At 43.3% G+C, this 17,344-nt stretch overlaps 4 protein-coding genes across 5 annotated transcripts; 1 reads left to right on the top strand and 3 right to left on the bottom strand.

Annotated features, from left to right (window-relative positions):
• Positions 1-4,055: 4,055 nt before the first annotated feature.
• LOC104419426 (LRR receptor-like serine/threonine-protein kinase RPK2) lies at positions 4,056-7,970 on the bottom strand. Its single transcript, XM_010031087.3, has one exon. It carries the CDS (start codon positions 7,807-7,809, stop codon positions 4,426-4,428), a length of 3,384 nt encoding a protein of 1,127 aa, XP_010029389.1. The 5' UTR covers positions 7,810-7,970; the 3' UTR covers positions 4,056-4,425.
• Positions 7,954-12,444, bottom strand: LOC104420696 (histone H3.v1). The gene is made up of 2 exons (XM_039301803.1): positions 11,616-12,444; positions 7,954-8,136 (listed from the first exon to the last, which is right to left on the bottom strand). Exons 1-2 carry the CDS (start codon positions 12,407-12,409, stop codon positions 7,992-7,994), a joined length of 939 nt encoding a protein of 312 aa, XP_039157737.1. The 5' UTR covers positions 12,410-12,444; the 3' UTR covers positions 7,954-7,991.
• Positions 12,445-14,591: 2,147 nt separating this feature from the next.
• On the top strand, positions 14,592-16,079 carry LOC104419424 (protein CHLORORESPIRATORY REDUCTION 7, chloroplastic). Of its 2 annotated transcripts, XM_018862917.2 has the most exons (4): positions 14,592-14,769; positions 14,911-15,126; positions 15,349-15,482; positions 15,676-16,079. In XM_018862917.2, the coding sequence occupies exons 2-4, from the start codon at positions 15,117-15,119 to the stop codon at positions 15,946-15,948; spliced, it is 417 nt and encodes a 138-aa protein (XP_018718462.2). In that variant the 5' UTR covers positions 14,592-14,769; positions 14,911-15,116; the 3' UTR covers positions 15,949-16,079. The 2 variants fall into 2 exon arrangements, with proteins under 2 accessions (XP_018718462.2, XP_010029388.2); XM_010031086.3 differs by lacking the exon at positions 14,911-15,126 and having other exon boundaries at positions 14,593-14,769.
• A 61-nt stretch (positions 16,080-16,140) lies between these two features.
• Positions 16,141-17,082, bottom strand: LOC104419423. The gene is made up of 3 exons (XM_039301510.1): positions 16,769-17,082; positions 16,537-16,642; positions 16,141-16,414 (listed from the first exon to the last, which is right to left on the bottom strand). The coding sequence occupies exons 1-3, from the start codon at positions 16,984-16,986 to the stop codon at positions 16,373-16,375; spliced, it is 366 nt and encodes a 121-aa protein (XP_039157444.1). The 5' UTR covers positions 16,987-17,082; the 3' UTR covers positions 16,141-16,372.
• Between the last annotated feature and the right edge of the window lie 262 nt (positions 17,083-17,344).

Raw genomic sequence — 17,344 nt, 5'->3', positions numbered from 1 at the left:
GTGAAGTGCAGTTGATGCAGATTTCACAGCAACGGCAGAGGAGAGATATCATTATTGTCACTCAACGTATGGTCCCCCTGATCCGAGACACACACCCCCAGCCCCTCCTTTCATTCTAAAATGATTTGTCACACGCGCTTCTCACTTTTTCCCAAGAAACTCTCGAGAGTTTCCACCTGAAACGAGGCCCGAGCTTTCTCTCTCTCTCTCTAGAAAACCCTCGAACGCCAGACGCCCACTGATTCTTTTCCTGCTCCGTCCATCGACATGGCCAGCCTTTGCGAGGCGTGTGAGATCTTCTTTCGTTTCTTTGTTTGGACCCCAACCGCATCCGAGGAGCGAATCTTGAAAGGATCACAGGAAATCACGTTTCTTGTACTAATTGTCTTAATCTGTATCCAATTTTTGGTGTCTTGCTTTTATCTACTTCGAAGCGGTCCATAATATTTTTTTCCCAGCATTATAATCAGGTTGTCTTGATTTGGACTCATATTCCTCCACTCAATCAAGCCAAGGCGCCACCACATGCCAATGAATTTAGATCAAATCACCGAATCTGATTCGATTTGATATGTCATTCGCCGCATTATTGATTCTTATGGCTTTTGAACTCAACAAACTCAAGTCAAAAGTTTAAAAAGAAAATAAAAAGAAAAACAGCATCGGAATTAGGCTATCTAAAAATTGTTCGTACTGATATATGGTTTAGCTAAATATTATTTTTATGCCCTCCTTGAATGAGTTAGGTAAAGCACTTCCCATCGACTGTTTTATATGGTAGTTCGATTATAATGCACAAAAGAATGCTCTTTAAACTTACTATCATCGTGGCATGTTTTTCTCTCTCTCTCCACCCTAGGGTTTTCTCCTCTCCCCTCCCTAGGGCTTTTTCCTCTCCCTCTCACCGCCGCCTTCTCTAACTTCCATGGAGGAAAGGGTTTGAGCTAGATCTCTCCCTCCCCTTCCTTTTTTTTTTTTTCTTTTTCATTGACTTATTTGGTTCTCTCTTTTCTTTTTTATGCTTTCCTAACGTTTTGAGGAGCTTTTCTCTTCTGATCTAATCGAGATCTAAAAGTTTCTCTCTTGTTTCGAGGAGGTTTTTATCCTAATCTAGTCTAGATATGGTTTTTTTTATATGATTTTGGAGTTTTGCTTCACTCAAGTTTCGTTGGTGTGCAAGTCCAGTTTCATAGGAGATTGAGGGGTTTCATGAAGGTTTCACTCTCACAGGTGTTAGATCTATGTTCGTTCAGCTTTGTTACTCTAAACGGCCTAGTGGTGGGGACGTCGAACTTAGGGTGCATTGTTGAAAAGCAAAGCCGTACAAATAGTTGGAGAGTACAGTGATCAATCGTCAATTTTTATTTCAAAGAAATCATATATCTGCTCTTTAAACATGTAACCCATAACCTTATTCTGATGATTCATCCATTATATGGATTTGCTTTGAAATTGCTTGGGATTTGTCTTGATTTGTCGTTATATTACTTTGTTTCTTTCATGCATTTTTTTCGGAAATGAATGAAATGTTAGTTTGACAAAAAAAAAAAAAAAACTGAATATCATCAATGCTGGGATTACTCCTTGTTTTTTTGCTATCATGAACGAATATAGCATGTAAATCTCAATTTGATCATGGTCACAAGTTAATGGCCAGCCAGTTGCTTCAATTTATCTTCCAAAATTTTTCCAAATCTACGAAGTGTTATGTATCTGTGAAATGATCTCAGGCCAAGTTATTTGCTCGCTATTACTATGACAATGTATGCTGATTACTTAAAAAACCAAGGAAGAGACTAAAGCCAATGCCACCTAACTTTCTCGTTAATGGTTAGTTGGGATGGGGCCACTAATCCATATTTAATGTGGGCTTTCTCTTCTTACATGGATCTCCTAATCTGAGTAGTCATCAAACTAATCATTTAATTTCAGGGTCATTTGATTAGATTCCTGTCTGCTTATGATTTCAATTCCACCTTTATAACTGTTTCATTAGTGGATTATCAGTGAGCAGCAGAATGGCCCATTTAAACTACTTTAGGAATCTAGTATGCCAAAAAGAAAACCGAAAGAGAAACATCTCGAGTGAAAGTGACACACAAGTTCTATGGTCATCGGAGAAAAGATTGAAGAGTAAATGAAAAAAGATTTATAGTTTCTAATAAGAGTTTGCAATATCAATAGATCTGTTGAGTTATTAGAAAAGTTGACTATTTGAAAGCTACCTAATCCATGTTAAAAAGTAGATTAAATTCCAATGAGTTTTGATAGCCTATAATTAGTAAATAATTTTATCGGGAAAAAAAATTAGTGAGTAACTCAAAAACAGTTAGTATTTTTATAGAAGAGTTGGTAACTTCAATGAAAGTTGGCCGACCTAATCGGCAGTGTTAATTACGTAGGTCGCATAGGTTAGAAAGGTCAGTTAATTACTCCATTAAAGTTGTTAATTTGATATAAGGGCCAATTACTTCAATAAAATTCAGTAAGTAGTTATCTGAAAAGATGGTGATTCGGAATTGATCAAACAAGTATTAGTAAGTTATTCAATTAGTAGTTAGTAAACCTAAACTCGGTCGGTAACTAAATTGAATAAAACTTTATAATTCAATCAAATTGAGGTCGGTAACCTCGCATGAGAGTTGGCAGGTTTAAACCTTTAACAAGTTTATGAGCTAGACCAGCTAGACCAGCTAGACCAACAAAAAAAGGTGATAATCCATAAGTGTTAGCAGGCTAAAAACACAATCGAGTCGATAACTTTCCAAGATATCGGAGGACATTAAGATCCGTTATTTTTACCAACATTATTATTGGAAGGTTATAAACGCTTCTAGGAATTTATGGACACGGAAATCTTTTCCAATTTCTTCAAACGGACAAACTTGGTCCAGTTCCTTTACTGTGGCGAGACAAATCAAGCCGCATTTATTCTATTTCATTGAAAGGATGTAGATCACTCAAATCTAATCCATCCAACCGATGGATCAACTGAAAAAGTGGAAAAAGGAGCAGGAAGACGACACGACAAAGAGCGCAGAAAGAGCATGCGCAGATAAAGAGAAGTCCTGCAGAGGTTCGTTTTTGGAGGGGCAAGAGCAACGTCTCGTGAAACACTTACCAAAGATCGCGCATGAAAGAGATGTCGGGATTCATGATTGCGTTCCTTTTGCCCTTTTCTTGTCTTCGTCCTTGTTCGCTGCCTCGGGATCCACTTCGCCTCGCGCATGAATTGTTAAAGTCGGTGGACGCACCGACCTTGGAAAGGAAGGGTGGTTTTTCAAGAATTGTTGCTTGTGGTTGTGGAGCGTTCGAAAGGTATGCCGTGATCGTTTTCCAAGCAATGTCTGTGTATGAGCTACGTAGATCATGTGTAGCCCACACGTTCGCGCCAGGATATGTTGACCTGCATTACACCCGAGGCGAGCTAAGCGGACGGGACTCTCGGGAAAGTTTTTCGTTTTTTCTTCATGGGCTAGGAAAAAGAAAACGACCAAGCGAAGCAAGTGGCTTATTGCCACGAAGGGTCGGCTTCCGAAAGGCGATTAAGGATCGAGAACGGCGATGACTCGAGGGTTTTCGAAATGAAGTGATCGGTCTCGCGATGCATATCTCGTGAGAATGTGGTTTTTGGGGCTTCAGTTTTATGATCCTAGATGCTGCAATTTTTTGGGCCGCCAAAAACCCAAAGGCCCATGTTGACTTCTTGAATCTTGAGGAGTGCACACTGTTCACTGCTGGCTATTCAAGCCGTGTTTGTATTGGCATGTGACCAAAGATGCTAAACTCACCAAGAAAACCACCATCTTTGTTGCAGAGTACACGTTCACAGAAAATGCAGCAACAAATGAATACTACCATACTTTTTGGTCCTTCACTGTCACACTCCTGGGCTGAATGCTGAAGGTAACACAGGACTGCTACACTTGTAAAAATGGAAAACGAAATTTCCAGCTTTGTAATCAGTATTTGCAGCAGAAAATCAGCAAAATCTGATGGAGAACATAAACCGGAAAGCACCAAAATGCATATCATAAGATATCAGATGGTTGCAGTGATGCAAAATTGAAGCAGCCATTATAAAGAATGATCATTTTATACAAAGGGACAGGAGTCTAATTTCTACAGTTTTATTACAGCCGACGAACCTAGAAAAACAAAACCTAAAAGTACTCGTGTAAGATGCGGAAAAGAATATCTGCACTCTTCTGCAGCTTCATCATAAAATGCCCCGACACCGATGAATTACTGTGGAGTAAGGGGGCCATCACATCTATGGTACAACATCTATAGTATAAAAATTCTCAACCTAAGGGGCATCTGACAGACCGAGTGGAAAACCGACAATTACAGATAAATTACACCGGGCCCTTTGGCTCACTTCCTATAAACTGCTATTTCCCAGAAAAACTTCATGAGGGAGCACTAACAAGAAGGGGGCTGAAGCTGTTTCAGCCGATGTGCGACTTGCTTCATCGTGGGCCTATTAGAAAGAGTATCAACAGTGCAAACTACGGCCAAGTGTAGAACCTCCACCAGATCGTCGTGGGGGGCCACGTCCCACAAGCCTGCAGTGAAGAACTCCTTGGCACGACCCTGTCGCAGAAGCATGCATGCCCATTGGACAATGTTGAAGCCATTCCCATATGAAGAGAAAGAGGGGTCTAAAGCCTTCTTGTCCGAGAGCAACTCAAGAAGTACTACACCGTAACTGTACACATCGGCCTTATCAGAGACACGGCATGTCATCGCATACTCGGGGGCCACATAACCAAAGGTCCCTGCCACACCGGTAGTGGCATGGGTTTCTGAAGTTCCTAGTAGCCGAGCCAACCCAAAATCAGACAAGTACGCATTGTAATCATCATCTAGCAAGATGTTGCTAGGCTTGACGTCGCGGTGGAGGATTCGGGGTACACATTGGTTGTGCAGGTAGGCCAGTGCACGAGCTACGTCGAAAGCAATCTTGTGAAGTACCCTCCAATCCACAGACCTTGTGGACCTTTCTTTAATGAATTTCTCCAGATTACCGCCTGGCAAATACTTGTAAATAAGGAACATCTCAGTCTCGCTGGCATGATAACCAATCAAAGTAACCAGATTCCGATGGTGATGTCGTGCCAGGGTTTTAATCTCCGCATGAAATTGTTGGACCCCCTGAAAACGGCCCACCGCCAGCCTCTTTATCGCCAACAATACCCCTGGTGAAATCTCAGCCTTGTATGTAGCTCCAAAACCACCACTACCGATGCAATTGCTTGCGTTGAAATTCCCTGTGGCTTGCACGACATTCTCATATGTTAATGGAATCCCAATATCTATGAAAACTGACAGTTCCCTCTTGATAGGACCGCAATTCGGACTTCTATGTTTCCACTTCCTTGTGTAAACACATACACCAATCAAGACCAGCAGCACGGAAACAATCGCCGAAGCAGAAGATATAGATGCTATTTCTACCACAGTAAAACCATTTCCAGAACTTGGTGGTTGACCTCCTGAGGATGGAGCTGCATAACTTGCCATACTATCTGCCCTGTGCAAATCTGTTGGCAACGGGCAAGGCTCGCTAAAATTGTTTCCAATAACATTACTGCACTTCATCAACTTATCATTCAAGCGAAGAGGCCCAAACAAGTCGTTGAATGACACATTGAATGAAGTGAGTGCTGTTGCATTCATCAAACCCAATGGGAGTTGCCCAGAGAGCTTATTGTCATTGAGCAGAAGAGCAGTCAGATTCTTTAATTTCACAATGTCATTGGGTATATCACCAGAGAGGGAGTTGGATGAAAGATCCAGCACTTCTAAGGACTGAAGCTGCCCCAAGCTGGGTGGTATGGAGCCAGTAAGATTATTATGAGCCAAAGAAAGATATTTCAAACCCTTCACTTGACCTAGACTGGGTGGGATCTGACCTTGCAATGAATTCCAGCTGAGATTTAACCCGACAAAAGAAAGCAGCTCTCCAAGACTTGGGGGAATAGAACCAGGAATTTGATTCCGAGATGCATCCAAAAGAATGCGCGATCGGCACGATTTACCCATGCCAGACGGAATCGGAGCAGAGACTTTGTTGTAACTGATATTGATGGCAATTATGTCCAAGTTTTGACAGTTCTCAAATATATTTTCAGGAAATGGTCCAGAAAGACTGTTCTCTCCAGCAAAAAGGGCATAAATCATTTGAGCATTCAGCCTCCTAGGGATAATCGGCATTGAGCTCAATGTTCCAGTGAAGTTATTGCGCCCAAGATTGTGATATATAACAAAACCATTATCTGCTGGAGCTGATGGTAAAGGTAGACCGCCTTGAGCCGTATATGCAATGAATGACAAATATCCAGTTGACCAGTTAATAGCATTGGAAGCATATCCATTGGTGGGAGAAATAGAAAGACAGCTGCTATTATGGAATCTGGGTATCGAACCAGACAGGGCATTTCCGCTGACATCAAACACAGTCATACACGGAACCTCGATTTCTTCAGAAAGCTGCCCATTCAACTTGTTTGAGCTCAGGTCAAGGAAAACCAACTTCTTGCAGTAACCAAATTGTTGTGGTACCCCTCCAGTAAGGTAATTCTGAGCCAAATTGACCATTTCCAAGTTGTCGCAAGTGCCCCAGTCGGTGGGAATCCTGCCCTCCAGGTTTGTCCTTGGGGCCCACAATATGCTGAGCTTGGGCAGTTTAGTGATTCCCTCAGGAACTTCACCATGGAAGTAATTATACTCATCATTCATTGAACGAAATCTTGACAAGACACTCCCTTCTGTAGTATTCTTGTCTTGAAGCGGGTCGAGCAAGTTCGAAAGCACAAGCACAGAGAGATTACTGCAGTTTCCCAGCTCAACAGGTATTGAACTGCTGAGGGCGTTCCTCGAAAGATCCAACACTTCGAGCTTCTTGAGCTGCCCAATTTCAGCTGGAATGACCTCCTCCAACAAGTTGGAGTATAATAAAAGCGACCTCAACTCTGCACAACTCCCAATGCCGCTTGGAATTTTACCGCCCAAGAAATTACCTGACAGATCCAAAAGCTCCAGTCTGCCACAATCGTTCCCAATCTCACTAGGAATAGAGCCAGTGAACCGATTGAACGACAGATACACAGCCCTCACCCCACTAACAAATCCAGGAACGCTTCCATTCAAAGAATTTCCAGCTAAATTCAAAACGTCCAAATCGGCAAAATTTGATACCGGCACGGACAGTTCACCTGAGAACTGGTTATACCCGAGATTAAGCACACGCAGATTCTTCATCCCAACAAACTGAGCTGGCAAAGATCCGCTCAAGGAGTTCCCCTCCAAATCAAGGACCTCCAACTTCTCCATTCCCCAGATTTCAGCAGGCAATTCCCCATCCAGTCCATTAAAAGGAAGTGCCAAGACCCTGAGCTCAGTAAGCTTAGCAATCAAGGGCGACAATCTCCCTCCCAATTTCCCACCACTCCCCAAACAATTCCTCCTAACTCCACGCGCGTAAAGCGGGAACTGAGCAGAATCAGCACAAAGGAACAAGCTCCCCTTACCTGCGCCGCCGTCCCCAGTGATGTTGAGGGACGAAACCCTAGAATCAACGCCACAGGCGACGCCGAACCAGCCGCAGTGCCCAGACGCGCCCGGGCCTGAGCTCCTCCACCCGGAGAGCAGCCCCGACGGGTCGGCGAACGAGCCCTTGAGCTGGAGGAGGACCGATTCGTCGGAATCCCCCAGGACGACGACGAAGGAGGAGAAGGCCAGGAAGAGGAGCAAAGCGGGTGCAGCGGCGACGAACGGCGATGCTCGGAAAGCGGGAGAACCCATCTCCAAACACCCAAAAGGGTGTCCAAAGAACCGGAAAAGCTCGAGCCTTGGGCGCCCGGGACGGCGGTTCGGGAAGAAGGCAGGCCCCCCACTCCTTCTCGTCAGCGACGGCAGAGGGAACGGAAGAGGAAGAAAACCCTAGCTCGGGCCATGGCGTGGGCGAGGGGGGGAAGGGGACAGCCCTACCGCGGTCTTCGAAGGGAACGCGTGATGAGTCGTCGTCGTCGGCGTCGGTGTTGCTGTTGGCGTTCTTCTTCTTCTTCTTCTTCTTCTTCTTCAACCTGGTCTTCACTGTCTCCTTTTTTCTCTTTCTTTCTTTCTTTCTTTCTTTTTCTTCTAAACAGGAAAGCAGCGGTCAATAATTCCGTGTGTCCTTCGCGTTTTGCGTAGATGTCGATGCGTGGGGTTTGTCGTTTTGATCGGTGGGGCCCGGCGGGGGAATACCGGGTGAGGTGTAGGTCGTTCTCATTCTCTTTTTTTCTTTTTCTTTTTCCTTTCTTTCTTTAATTAAGAAGAAGGGAGAAACGATTAAGATTTTTTTTTAAAAAAAAAACAAGCTTATTGACTCGATTATCGTACCTTAATTTCCTTCCGTCTTAGGCATGACGTTAAACTACGGCCCCGTGTCGTGCCTCGGCATCCTTCGGACTTCAATCAATTGGATGACGTCTTTGAAGGTTTCGATTTTTCTCGTGAGAAAAATCCAAGTTGATGAATTATCCAAAAATTTGGGTCTTTGGTTCGAAGCTTCTTTTTGGGCTTTTTTTTTTTTTAATTTTATTCTTTCGTTCTTAATTTTGAGGTTAATTTCACGTCAATCGGCCGACCCAATCCATACGTCGGACCCGTCAAACTAAGTTTGCTCGATGTGGTTGGTCGGGAGATTCCTCCGAAGCCCGACGGTCAAAGCACATCGCACCACGAAGGAGTCCAAGTTGGCAAGACCATCATCTGTTCAATATCCCACAAATTTTAAGTAAAAGAAATAGAAAAAAATTCAAGGAAAAGGATAATTCATTTGACGAGAAATTTCATAAAGCATCGGGGGATCGGACTCGACGAGCCCCCTCCCATTAATTAAAGGGTTAATATCACGAAGAAAATAAGTTTAAATTGATACATTTATGAAAAAATTTTCTAAACTAATTTTTTGTTCACAAAAAATCATAAATCGATATACCGACAAATTCACCTTAAATGATCACAAAAATTCAAAAATGATAATATATGTAATAAATTTACATAAAACTAAATTTTTGAACATTAAAAATCGAAAAGTGTTACAGTTGTGACAAATAAGACATTTGTTAATTTAGATTAATACCACAAAAAGTCACAAAATTATTATAAGTAAGACAAATATAGAGTGAAATCTCAAACTAATACAACAGTTAATTGTCGCATGTCATTCAATTCAGCAATTTAACCGTAAAATTATAAAAGAAAGTAATTAATGATATATTTATTACAAGTATACTAGTTTGGGTAAATTTGTCAAACATGTACCGATTTAAAGTTTTTTATAATTAAAAAATTAATTTATGGTAAATTTGTAACAAAAATACTGATTTGAGATTTTTTTGATATCAATTTCTTATTAAAACGTATGAGTCGTCCCAAGTCCCCGGATACGTATGGGCTTGGAAACCGATTTGACGGGTCAGTGAGGGGTCTTGAATTGGTTGCGACGTGTCTTTCAAGAGATTCCAAATCCACCGAAGGAAAATACATTCATGCGTTTCTTTATCTCTCCCAAGAAAAACCAGTGGTGTCCCCCCCGGCCCCCTCCCTTCCAGTTGCCATCTAGGGATGTGTGTTCCATTACGTTAAGCCCTCCACCACTAAAGCACTACAGATCAGCTATTACTTTAAACGTTTTCCTGCGTGGAGCAATCCGCGCGCACCATGTTGTCCACATGGAATATACAAATGAGAAGCGGGGAGAGCACGATTTGGGGAAGCTAACATCTGGAATCTCTCTAAATGGGAGGAACAGACAGCGCCACTACAGGATGGCTGAACTCCAATTAGTATTGCAACGGTTGGCCATATATGATTCATGGGCTGAGGTTCCCGAGAGGGACGGATGGGATCGGTTCATCAGCAAAAACGTGATGATTCAAGCTTTTTTGCATCGAGGGTCGTTGTCGCCGCGCACCCTTTAGTTTACTGCAGGAAGATATTTGAGCAACCATGCCTTTTGCAATTTAAATCTGTTGGTGGCACAGAGGACATCATTGAACATCTGGTGCATTTTCTTTTTGCATGTCTTGTAGTGGAAGGTTATTATGGTCTGTTGTATATTAACAAAAGCGAAGGTAGCTTTAATGGCATTATCTTGAGTGGGTGTCCAAGGAATCTGTCGAGTCTCTTTCTGATATATCTATGGATGGCCAGTTTTCCATGGGATACAGAAGTTCTTGTGTGTGTCTGTGGATTTATATGCTTCCACTCAACTAGTTCTTCTCACCAACACTGTGCTTAGCACATATCTGCTAGCATTAACTTTGGAGACTCCGTGGAAGCATGTGTAGTCAGAATATCTGCAGCTAAGTTGCGGCGAGACATCTGATTCAGTCTCGGTTTCCAGACTAACTAAAATCGACTTAATATTGCATCGATCATGGGCAAATCTCCTCGACAAAGTGCATATGCGGGCATGCTTGTATTCTGTTCTATCGCTCTTGGCAAAATCAATTTGGAGTTCGAGCTCATCTTGCAGGAGTTCTCGCACCGAGAGCTACGTAGAGATCTTTGCAGGTTCTTCAGCTTTTAGAAAGTCAACAGCAATTGCGTTTAGCGGCGCATCACACGATGGATGTGATGGCGTCATTTTTGTTTGTAACCTCCTATTGTCTTTTAGCTCATCGCATTGCTTCTGTCGATGATCAATTGTTGAGAATATGAAGCGACGCGACAGATTGGCATATCATGCATCAGATCCAACCACATTTAATGCGAGGAGAGAACTCTGGAAAACGAGAAGAGAGGGTGTGACTTTTACATAATCTTCTCTGAAACACCGGGAGATTTGTAATCGCTATTCCTAATTACCATCTCTCTTTCACTCTAAAATTCAAGTTAATACACATGATGCAAGTGCGCAAGCCGACCAGAGATAAGCTAAAGCACATGCTAAGATATCGTTAACTAGACCCGCACTGCTTGATAGTAGCATGCATATAATATGCAGGCCTATTATTATATCTAAAGGGAAGAGAGGCGCTTAAAACTATCAGTTGGATTGATGAAATGGACCGGCACTGAGAGACGACTGCGCGACGTGTCTGCAATCTCACTTTGACTTGAGAGATATCGAACAGCGGAATGAACAGCAAGAGAAGCAAGAGAACCAGTTGGTCAAAGTAGTCCTCGATGTCGCTTGCCTTGGTTGAGATTGCTCCGGCAATACCTCTGGCAAGTGTTCTTTCTTCGGTACCTCCTTGATCGAGGGCTTCTTTTCTTCTGACGTCCCTCCCAGTCTGACACAAACAGAGTTCGACGGTTAGGCTTTGGGGAGAGGTAAAAAACAACAGTTGACATGCGAAAGTTGGAATTGTTTGATTCCAAGAGGACTATTTGTATGCTGAACGAAAACAAACCTATTTGCTCGCATGAATTAGACTATGCACTCATACAAATGGTGAAAAACTGACAAATAAGATAGGGAATGAAACAGTAAATCCGACTGCCCTAGGAGCACGAACTACCTGATGCACTAAATGCTACCGGTTATGGATTGATCTCGAGCTAATTCAACCACGACCGACAGAAAGAAACTAAAATTAAATGGAGTTGCAGCTTACATTGGGAATGCAAAAGAAGCGGTGCTTGCGCCGCTGCCATCAGAGAGTGTAGACATGCTCGTGGAATTACGGACATCCTCAGTAGGTTGCATCTTTTCCTTAGCATTATCATCTTCACTTTTCTTGATATCTACATTGCTGGTTCTTGGAGGCGTTTCCTCAGGGAGTATTTCAGTTATTTGGAGCGATGGCTTCACTAAACCAGCAATCTGGGTCGCGGACGATGATCTCGCGCTTTCCTGCTGATAACCCACGGCCTCTGCCACGGGGGGCAGGGTGGTCGGGACGCTGAACACCTCATCAAGCTTGGTTAGTTCACCCGATTTATACAGCAAGAAAGCCTGATCCCTGGAGAAGCTGTTGTTTCCCATGTGAATGCTGAACAAGGATTCGTTGGAAGCGACACTCCAATCCATCGGGTTCGTCGGCTTGCTGTTAAAGACGGCCACTGGAATCCTATTCGGGTCATAGCCAGCGGGTCGTCCTGCCATGTAGCTCGTGGGAAGTGGAGAGGCGATCTCGCCATGTGTGCTCGAGATCGGAGATTGAGCATAACTCTCTGATGGGGAGAGCCCTTCGAGCTCTTGTGAAGAACCGTTCGATTTCGTCAAGGAATCGCTCTCATCTCGATCAGTAAGGGTTGATTCCGACAAAGAGACGGACTCAGATGAAGAAGAGGAGGAAGAAGGAGGAGGAGAGGCTTCCTTTCTCGGTAGCGTGTGTGTTTCGTTGCTGGTGACGTCGAAATGAACCTTCAAGAGCTTACTACTATCCCCCTCAGCCTCTTTATCCATGGGATTGACGATCTCAAGATGCCAAAGCCCTCGGAGATCCTACACTGAGCCATTAAAAGGGCTAAGTTAAGCTACGCAGACCAATGAAGTCGAATCATTTTTTCTGAATCAAAGCAAATAATTCAAGGACTAGCACGGTTCCAACAATAAGGATCAGGAAGATGGTGTCTTAACAAGCACAAATACAACCTTAGCAGACACGTATTTTTTGTCTTGGGGACCAGACAGAAGTTCATTCCGACGCGATTCGGCTTATGGGTTAGATCCGCTATATAACCATTGAAACTCTTGCACTTTGCAATCCGGAATTTCATACGAATGATGCAGGCTCTTCAGGAGAGAGAACTGCTGATGCAGGTACAAACTTTTCTTTCGATGGAGGGGCGCGGGAGAGATGCAGAATGAAGACCGTATTGCTTAGTACCGCACAGGAACACGGTAAAAACTAGAGACGCGTCATGCGTATTGCCCTTGCCACGCTTACTCATTCACCGATCAATGTGGCTCGATCCACGAAATGCCACAATTGTGTAAAGAGCCCAGGATCACGAAAACAAAAATCGAATCGGGCAAGATGAAGAGGCAAACGTACCAGAGGGACAAAAGCTCCAGCTGATGGAATCGAATCGAGAAAAACCGGAGTTTCCTAATGGCGAATCGCCCAATCGGGTCACGAGGAATGTCGGGTGCTGCGATTGCCGAGAGTAAGTACAAGAAAGGGGATGTGAATTGGAGCAGAAAGGATGGAAGGCGGGGTGGGGGGACAGCAAGGGGTTTGCAAGCTTGATGGTGATAAGATGGGAGGGAATGAGGAAAGCTGAGTTAAAAGAGAGAAAGGACGGCGGGGAGACGATTTCGGTGGGGTGTTTCTTTATTTCAACGCGGGCAAAGAGAGAGGATTCCTTTCTATGCGACGAATACCAATTGTAACCGCATTAACCGTTTTTCAAACTGAGCTTTTACAGTTCAGCAGCAAGCCTAACAAGAGGATGGGTTTTTAAGGCTCGAAGATAAGAAAAAAGAATGTTTTTTAAGAATGATACTAAACAGAATTGATCTCAGAAAACGTGTTTGTTCATACAACGTTGGACGTGGAGAAACGGGGAGAAAAAAAGGTAACATTCGTGTTGGTAAATTTCTAGATGTTTTGATGAGTTCTAAATATAACTAATGAAGAAACAACTCGATGAATCCCTTCTTCAGTAACTTGTTAGTAAATTTTCAACTTTGTTTGGTTTTTTTCGAATAACCGACGATATTGTTAGATTGCTCACTTTGATCAACATAGCTTAAGAAGGTGCTAAAGTTTAGGGGTGAGTATGATTCGAGGGTAGAATCGGGAATGTGAGAATCGGTCCGATTCTAGGTTCTAAAATATGTAAGGTAGGCTTTGGGTTTCAAAATATGGGAGACCTATTTTGACAGTTACGCTTTAGCTATAATGTGGAACTATGAATCTAGAACAAGTTTTCATATTTTTCTTGTTCAATATCTTTGTGCAATCCTACAAAATTCCATAATGTCTAATGATGAGTATGTAATCCGAAACTACTAGTTTGAGCTTTCATTTCTAACAATACAAATGACCTAAATTTTTACTTTGTTAATATTTTGTAATATTTACGTGTCAAAATATAACTTGTGATTGGTAGATTGTAGCAAATAGTAATCATTAAAGAAAATAATTCACTCAATCGTTCAATTAAAAGTACCGGTGAAACCTAACTCTGGAATTGCTAGAATTTGTGACGGGGTAGATTCAGGGTTCTAAGTAGACAGGGGAGGTTTCAAGTTCCATGTTCTAAAAATTAGGGAACCTATTTTGACGAAAAGGTAGGTTCCCTAATTTTTAGGTAGAACCTAAATAGAATTCAGAACCTCTCACTCCTACTAAAGGTTCAAACTCTTGCGTGAAATTATTGACCTCAAATGGAATGGGCCACCACTTTCTCAAGTGAAGTTTCAATCGTATCTTGAGTTACCAACGGTTTATTTGAGCTATATAGTAACATTTATACAGTCGATTTTAACTTACTAGTTTCTTAATGACTTATTAATAATTATTGAAATTGCTTTTATAAAACTCCCTATCTTATTGGACGCGTGATTAAGTTGCTTTGTTAGAAAGAGCCAAATATCTCAAGAACCCTTGATGAGATATAACAGTCAAATTTTGGGGATAGGACGCCTACTAATGTAAGGACAAGAAAGGTCCGGTTTCATAACATTATCCAACCATGGAGTAGAGCCCCTCTGCCTGAAGCACAAGCTCTCGGTTTGCAGTTGAAGATTACAGATGACATCAATGGAACGAGCCTTACAGATGCAGATTCAATGCGCCGCAGCACGGGACCTGAGCAGTAAGCTCCTCTTTTTCCCTTTTCTTGTCCCTAAGCTTCGCTGATCCCGGGCATCTCTCGAAACTGTTCCTTTTCCAAATTCCCGGGGTACATGATTCTGGAGATGACTCTGAGAATAAGAAGTTTTTCCGTTCATGATAGGATTGGGGTTTCGGACCGAGATGCTGATTGGTTTTTCTTGAGTACTTTACTGGACGGCCGTCTGAAAATGGATAATGATGCACTGGTGGGGTTAACCTTTCCATGAGAGAGTGCCGAAGACACCTCTTCAATGCTCAATCTCTAGTAGGAATAAGAAGAACTGGCTGATCAATTCGATTCGGTCTGCACAAATTTAAGACGTGAAGATGCCAATAAGCAAGATTTCTTCTTTTCAACTACAAGGGCTTTGTGTGATTTACTTAGTATAGACATTGCGACAAAGTAAATATGGGGACTGAGTGAATTTCATAGGATATGTTTATGACACTTTATAGGGTAAAATGGCTTCGATTATGATTGAATGAGAAGATTATGTCTCATTAGGCTAATCACCGATGGAGTGAATTGTTCTAATTCCTGGGCTTCGCTTTGTTGCAGGCGAAACGACTATGAGGAATAAAATGAGGACCTCCTTTGTCGAAGCAAATTCAGTAGGGGCCGTTCAGTTCTCTCGTCCCTCCGAACACCTCAAACTGCACAAGACGGGGAACCATCTGAAAAACATAGAGAAGGTACATGAACATCCGTGTGTCGTCCTTTGTCGTTTAGACAAAGGATCCATGATCGGCTTGTTGTTGTTTCATTTCTGCAGCAGAGGGTCCTCTTTTTTCTTTGTCAATTTGCTTAATCATGTTCCTTCTCCCAAAAGAATGACCAAACTTCAAGGGGTGTCGTTTAATGTGCTATTGTCTTTATTATGCTCAGATATGTGCATTCAGGCGGAGAAGGGCAAATCAGCGCACCGAGACTTACGTGCTGCTGGAACCAGGACAAGAAGAGACATTCGTGTCCGAAGAAGAGCTAAAGGCCAAGCTCAAAGATTGGCTGGAGAACTGGCCGCGCAAACCTCTCCCTCCTGACCTTGCTCGATATGAAACTCTCGACGATGCCGTCTCCTACCTTGTGAGCTCTGTCTGTGAGCTCGAAATAGATGGTGACGTGGGCTCAATTCAATGGTACGAGGTCCGCCTAGAGTGACCGAAGCAATGGCCGAGAACATAAATTAGCGTGCTCCACTGTTTTTCTTAGATAAATGAAGTTACTCGTATCGGTCTCTGGCATACTTCATTGAATGGAAGAACTTAATCGGAGCAACATTTAAGAAGTCATTTGCATTGTTAACTTCTCTGTCGTTCATAGGAGTATCTCAGAAGAGTGCGCTGAACATGATTAAGCAGCAACAGAACATTAATTTCTACCCGACATTGCATAATGTGACTGAGAATTGTCTTACCAAAAGAGTTTTACAATCAAATGGTACATACAGTCAAAAGAAAAAACAAGTTGAGCTTTCCCCCAAGATCCCAGAAGACCACCTCTGCATCACCAGCAGTGCAGGGCTATTCGATCTCATCTTATATCAAAAAAGATGTGCCGAGTCGCATAATCCTTCGCTTCAGAGTTAATGAAAGAGACCGGCATCTTGAACCCGCAAGTCCGGAACCTGCAATTCCACAAAAAATTGGATACTAACCATCAGAATCCCCAGAAATCACGCAGCGAAATACCAGACCAAAGCAAGCAAGACCATGTTTGGACGCGATGCTATTGAAAAGTTGTGGATACCTTGAGCTGATCTTTACTAGGAGGCAAGACGACGCCGCCTTTTCTGCTTCTGGCAAGGAGGCCTTTTGTGACGGGAGACACCATCAGATCAGTTGGGCTTCGATACCTTCACGTGAGAAAAAGCACAAACCAATTCAAACCGAAACTCTCGGAAAGGAAAATAAAAATCAAAACTTGATACAGATTGCCAACACGAGAGAGCCGGGCAGGCAAAACCCTCGATCCGATATACCTCTCGGGGTACTTGAAAGCCTTGGGGACTTTGAGGCGATCCGGCGTGGCAGGCTTGCGCAGCTCGCCGGGGACCGGCGAAATTTGACGACTTTCTTGTGACTGTGGGGGTTTCGGAGGTGGGGTCGCGCACTTGCGCTCCGAGTCGGCGCTCTTGCTGCCGTTCTCCGATAACACCGCGACATCAACCGGCGAATCGAGCACTATCTGCTTCTCCATCAGGGCCTCTGTATAAGTCGACTAAACCGAGAGAGAGAGAGAGAGAGAGAGAGAGATGACGATGAATTGAATGATGTGGGGTGGGGGTGTGGGGACTGTTTGTGGGGGGATTGGTATTTGAGCAGCGGCGAAGGAGACGGTGGGACATGGTTGGTGTGCTCGTGTTACCGTTTAAACGATGAGGAAGAGCGACTATTTTCTAACGGTCAAATTTGGTGTCCCCCTCCTTTGAGTTCACAAAGGGGGGGGGAGAGAGAGAGAGAGAGTTGCCCTGTTCTGACTCAATTTGTCTGACTATGGAATGGGTCATGCCAGCCATGGCGCTCAAGGCCCATCGGGCCAGATGGGCTTGGACAAT

Source organism: Eucalyptus grandis, chromosome 9, assembly GCF_016545825.1.
Source record: "Eucalyptus grandis isolate ANBG69807.140 chromosome 9, ASM1654582v1, whole genome shotgun sequence".
Classification (NCBI taxonomy): Eukaryota; Viridiplantae; Streptophyta; class Magnoliopsida; order Myrtales; family Myrtaceae; genus Eucalyptus; species Eucalyptus grandis.
This window is presented reverse-complemented; position numbering and strand designations above follow the sequence as displayed.